Source organism: Manacus candei, unplaced genomic scaffold (assembly GCF_025592945.1).
Source record: "Manacus candei isolate 608988 ecotype Guabito, Panama unplaced genomic scaffold, ASM2559294v1 h1tg000346l, whole genome shotgun sequence".
Taxonomy (NCBI): Eukaryota; Metazoa; Chordata; class Aves; order Passeriformes; family Pipridae; genus Manacus; species Manacus candei.
This window is the reverse complement of record NW_026138394.1, coordinates 49,956-55,955: the sequence shown is the minus strand read 5'-3', so window position 1 is coordinate 55,955 and position 6,000 is coordinate 49,956. Positions and strand designations below refer to the sequence as shown.

Genomic DNA, 6,000 nt, shown 5'->3' with positions numbered 1-6,000 from the left:
ATCGAGTAGAGTGGCAAGCAGTACTTTAAAGGTCACTTGTCTCAAATAAACCTTATCTCTCTCTCTCCAATTTAAAGAGATATTGTGGTGTTTCCTTGCATCTAACTTGCATTAAATATCCTTTACAAGAATATATTGCAGAGTCCAGCAGAAGTGTTGTACATACCCTTTATAGGTGATGGAAATGAAGGGAAGGCTGGCAGGGGGAATGAAGATCAGTTGTGATTAGAAGTAGTAAGTTGATTAGAAGTACTCCTTTGGGAAGGCTGGTGGTGCTTTGAGTTGGTCTTCAGTGAGTTTTTGTGAAAATGGCATACAAAGTATAGCCACAACTTGCTTATTTTGAGAGCCACGTTCTGTTCCAGCATTAATTAGAATTGCAGAATCAGAATGGTTTGTGTTGGGAGAGACCTTGAAGCTCATCTCTTTCCAATCCCCTGCTGTGGGCAAGAACACCTTCCACTAAACCAGACAGAGCTCCACTTCTCAATCTAGGTTTGGAAAACAATGTTTGTCACAAGAACCTTAAAAATCAAAACTAAATTAGAGAAGATAATCTATATGTGGTAGTTGGTATCTTAGAGTGCGTGGTGATGTCTTTGAGCCAGAACAGGCTTTAATAAAACCAGTTGTTGGCAGAGAGCAGGCACCTACCCTTGTTCTCCTGGGAAACCCCATAGATTTGGTTCCTCTCCTGGTCCTGCTCACTGTGTTCTTGGAGTAGTTTTGAAAATTTGAGACTCTGGATAGCAGGCAGCTTAAATTAGATTTCCTTGTGTCTGTATTATCACAGTCAGTGTGGGATTTGCTCATGGATGGAAAGATGGAAGCTGAATCGGAGCTGGTTGTTGGGATAGGGAGGTTATAAAGATGGGGACAGGCTGAGGAGTTTGCAGCAGTACTGGGGTAATGAATCTCTATGGGCTGATTTGTTCCGTAATTTCCTGAAACTCCTGGATTTTTCAGTTCCACTGACTTGCAGTGTCTCTGCCAGCAGCCCTGCCTGGTACTTTGCCAGCAGTCCCACAGTGCTGCTGGATGTTCTCCCTGGAAGTGATGTGCTGCCCTGGCTGGGACGTGCTCGGAGCGTGGCTGGGAGCACCACACTGCTGCAGAGGGGCTGGGGGTGAGCTCCAGGAGCAGGGGCAGCAGTGTCACCCGTGGCACCCACACCCAGCCCTGCCCTGCAACAGCAGTGGGGAAAGCCAGAGGAGCAACCTCCCCCAGCAGTGTGGTGAGACATCGGTGCCTTCCCCACTGTGGGCTGTCGGGAGGGTGATGATGTGACTCCCTCCTGCCTGGCAGAGGTGCTGCACGGGCAGTGCTGTGCTGGGTGTGGCACAGAAATGGGTTCTGTACTGGGTTCATTTGGACCAGGATTAAATCCCAGCTTCACTGCTGCTCATTTTGCTGTGGCTGGGAGGTCACATCAGCTCTCCCCCGTGTGCTCACAGCGAGGGTACCTTTGGCCACTGGGTTGGATTTTGTCACCTGAATGCTTTGACCTTTTTGCTGTTCTCAAATCCTGAAAATAGATTTTTTTTTTCAACCTGCAAAACCTTTTCTGGTGGCTTCAAAGTGTTGTGTTCCCTTTTGGATCAAGTTCACTATTTAATGCTTCCTGATCTGATGGGTTTTTTGTGGGAGTTTGTGAGAGTTTAGTAATAATTTCAAACTTTCTCCTTGTCACAGATGCACGTGACCACAGGTATGAATTTACAGGTTGAATATTTTCTACTTTCTTTTTGTTAGCAAAAGATACACAAAGCTAGAATAAGGTAAGAATTAGGAGAGGGAGAAATAGCATTATATTCTTTCATAGCCCATAGAGTGGTTTGGTTTGAGTAGTGACTGCCAATGGGAATGTCATGGGAATTACAAGGGACACAACATCCCCATGTTCCTCATCACAATTTGATAATAAAATTGTTACATGTGTCAGAGGGTATCAAATTTTTTTTTCTGGGGTTGGGAAGACCCATGGTGCCACTTTTTTTGGAAAATAGTGAACTGATATTTGGTAAAGTGCTTCTCTTCTGTGCTCTTCAAATAATGGACATAAAAACATGATTCCAAATCAAAACCTGTTTACCATTTCTCTTTAGTCAGTATTTATAAAGTTGATACCAGAGCAACAGCATTTGTACAATACTGTATTTTAATTTGTAGGACTGAATGTGGCTGACACAACAATGTGGAATCTTTACAGAAGAAATCTTTTCATTTGATCATAGCACTGATTCTGTCAGATTAGTTTTGGGCTATTTTCTGCATCAGAACATTTTTTAAAGGAATAGTGTATAACTTTTATAATTTACAATGGTAAAAGCACGTAGAGAATCTGTGATTCCTTGGTACAATGTTCTTTTCATATTGTTGAGTATAAATTTAAAAAATATTAGAAGTACATGTGGCAGAAAATAAACAAGCAGCTGAATTAAAGGCTTGGTTACTTGATAGGATTTCATGCAGCTTTGAATCTTCAAAAACCATTGCTGATATTTGCTTTTTTTCAGTAGAAAGAACCATGTTTGTGGACTTGAGTCATACACTAGAATTTACATATCTGCATATGTGTGCTCATTTACAGATAGATTTATAAAATAGAGGTGCTGTTGTATATAGCTGTACCAAAAATGCATCGCATTCTTTCTGTGTACTCATTTTCTTAAAATTCAAAGACCTTTGTAGACCAAACCTTTTGTTTAGATTACACTACTTTTTGTTCTATATTGGTATTTTCTAAAGGTTATTCTCGAACTAAGGTGCATAAATTGAATTTATAAAGAGAAATCCTGCTTCATATTGGATTGTAACATCAACTAATGTTAAATACTGCAGGCTGTTTGGCCAGCATCATGTATTTATCTTCTTGGGGGATATCAGCTATAAAGAGCCCAGACCTTTGTTCTGTAGAAAGGTGCATCATTTTCTATCAATTATATGAAATCTGAAGTGTGATTGGGCAAGCTTAGTCTAAATTAGCTTTTTCTCAAAATGTACATCGAGTTACAGATTCAAATTCAGTTTGAGTTTGATTCGATAAGTCAACAATTAAAACACAAACACGTAACAAAAGTTATTTAAATAACCGTGTCTTCAAATCAGACTTATACATCTTGTTTTCCTTTCTTTTTCCTGCCTTTCCCCAAATCCTTCTCGTTGCCAGCTCCCAGCTGACCTTACCAAGATGCACCTCACGGACAATCCCCACCCTCAGGTGACACACGTGCCCTCCAGCCAGTCTGGGTGTAGCATTGCCAGTGACTCTGGGAGCAGCAGCCTGTCTGACATCTATCAGGTGAGATGGCTTTTGTTTCCTGCTTTGCCTTCCTTGATGTTAAATATTCCATAAAGAAGAGCGGCCCTTTATCCAAGATTTTGGGTGAAGCCCTCTTGGTACTTCTGCCCACCCCCACGGACACACGGGAGTGCAACAAGCTGCTTGTAAAGCTCTTTTTGTTGCTTCTCACATCTGTCTGTACCACCAAGTACTCTGTGGCTTTTAGAAGTCATATTTGTTGATTTATGGGATCGTTTTCCTTTCTGAAATGGAACAAATCTCATGAAATCAGCCTCATGTTTCCAATACCTTCCTTGATTATTTGTATTTATTGCTAATAGCAGATGTTCAGTTCTGCAAACAAAAGCATGGTAATAAACCCACTCCCTGCACTAATTGACTGTGGAAATTCTAGTGTGGCTTGCTGAGAATAGAAGTTGGCTGAAATCCAGAGAGAGCTTCATTTGTTTACAGATAATACACTTAATAAGTTACCTGTCTGGTGTCACATCCCAGAGCTCATTCCATGGGTGTTTATGTTCTGCTTGATGAGGGGGCTCAGCTTGGCTCTGTGTTGATCAGTTATTTCACAGCTTTTCCACTTCCAAGTTACAATCCAACCCCAGCACTGGGTACACAGGATTGTGGAGCACAGTGTAAGTGTAACTTGATTTCAGACACCTGTTCCCTCTCCTTAGGTGCTGTCTGGGTATTATTTCTATACTAGAAACAGATCAGTGATATTTCTATTTACAGCAACATATTATTTAGGGATCTTTAAAAATAAGCCATTAAAGCAAAATTTCCCTTAGAACATTAGAAGTGTCTCAGTTTTTGTCCTGTTTCATCTACTCCCTTACTGCTTCTTTAGATTTTCTTGCTGCCAGCTGGGTCAGGAGTAGCTGGCATCCCTGAGAGAGCCTCTCCAAGATGCTCTGTGACTCCTTTAACTTCTGAGAGGCCCTGCTGGAAGATGGTGTTCTTTATCTTGATTATTCTTATCATTTTTTGTTTTCTGCATCAACAGAATTGATGTGATCAGTCAGAGTCACCAGAACTAGTCTGTGTGTTGTACCTTAGCATGTCAGGCATTAGGATGGTGATGGATGGTTTCCCTGACCATGTCTGCCTGCCTGTCTACCTGAGTAGTTTGGAGAGGTTGCTCTAAGTGAAAAGCACTTAAAATATATTATTGATAATGAAGATATCATTCTAGCCATGATATCTTGTAATGAGTGAATATTCTATCGTGTGTGGTTAATTGCCTTTTGTCTACTCATCAGAAAACGCCAGAAGAGCATAATTGCTAAACAAATAAAAATTGTATCAGTAAAAGAAATGATGGAGCAACATATTCATATGCATTGTAGCAAATAAACAGTGGTGCAAAGTATTTTGTACCCTAAGGAATGATTAATATATTAATGTGAAAATGTCTGCAGATTTTCTATTAATTTTGAGGAGTGGGGACTTTTCAGGTAGGAATTTCCTATTCAGTGACATGAGCCTGGCTGGTTTTGAATCCTGAAGGAATCGTGGACAGGTCTGCACTGTCAGACTTGTGGGAGACCCTCAAAGAAAATGTTACAACCCTTTATGATCAGAGCTACAGTGTCCTGAATCCTGGCAGACAGCATTGGAGAATCCAGCATTTGATGAGCTGTTGGTGAAGATAAGATGTGCAACAGGCATGTCAGGAGTGGGGTGGGGGGAACCCAACAACCCACTGAGGTTCCCTCCCTTCTTATTTTTTTAGTGAATTTTTAGTATATTTTCTCATGTGCCTAATGTGCAAACACCGACCTGTTAAAAGATGCACTTTAGGTGCATTTATGTATTTTATGGGCTTTATTGCAGTAGCAGTAACAGTTAGTGTTGGAGAATTCCCTTACTGTTTGTCACACATCTCTAAGTGATAGCTTGATATTGCTTGGTAATAGATAGATATGGTGTAATAATGCCATGGCACAGTGTTTAACATTGCATTATATTGCAGTGACACGTCAGTACAGACAGATTTTAAAATCACAAAGAAAAAAGAAAATGTTTCCCCCAATATTCATCATATTATGAAGGCAGAGAATCTCTTTGATATGCAGTAAACCTACATTTGAGTGTAATGTATTGGCTCAGTAATTGAAAGCATTTTTGGTACAACAAAATACAGCTTTTCACGGAGTATTTGGAAAATGCTGCTTTGCTGTTGCAGTCAGTTTTGTATCTATTGCATGCCAAGCTCTCCAGTAATGTCATTAATGTCACTAATGTTCTGAATAATTTTGATTAATGTAGCCTTGAAATGACCTTTTTTATGAATGGTATCTTAACATTAATTTTTACAGTAAGTAGTGCAAACGTCATTCCAGAATAGGAAAATAGGATTAGAGTGGTAGAACCAAAGAATGATGCAGTATTTTATTAAGATTTGGAATGACTTTCTGTTCATCTGTGTACACTGCATTCATTGATAGTGTTGAAATGAGGTCTCACTGGTTCCAGCTGCATCTCAGCCCAGGATAAAACCCATTTCCAGTTAAACAGGAAATGATGAACATAAAGCTGAAGGTGAGATCAGCACAAGAGGATTCCTGCCTGTAAGCACTGCTATGGGCACATGGTGTTAAACCTTGACTTAGTTGCAAAAAGTGGTGCAAATAAATTTATGCAGGTATTTTTCTCTCTTGTCCTGTACTGCTGATGCTCCCTGTTGGAGCTTT

General features: G+C 40.3%; 1 protein-coding gene across 1 annotated transcript in view; it reads left to right on the top strand.

Moving 5' to 3' along the window:
- Positions 1 to 2,427: 2,427 nt before the first annotated feature.
- LOC127465239 (rap guanine nucleotide exchange factor 6-like) overlaps positions 2,428 to 6,000 on the top strand; it is a 43,210-nt gene continuing 39,637 nt past the window's right edge. The window contains 1 exon segment of the mRNA XM_051775731.1: positions 2,428 to 3,301. Coding sequence (XP_051631691.1) covers positions 3,191 to 3,301 — 111 coding nt within the window. The 5' untranslated portion in view covers positions 2,428 to 3,190.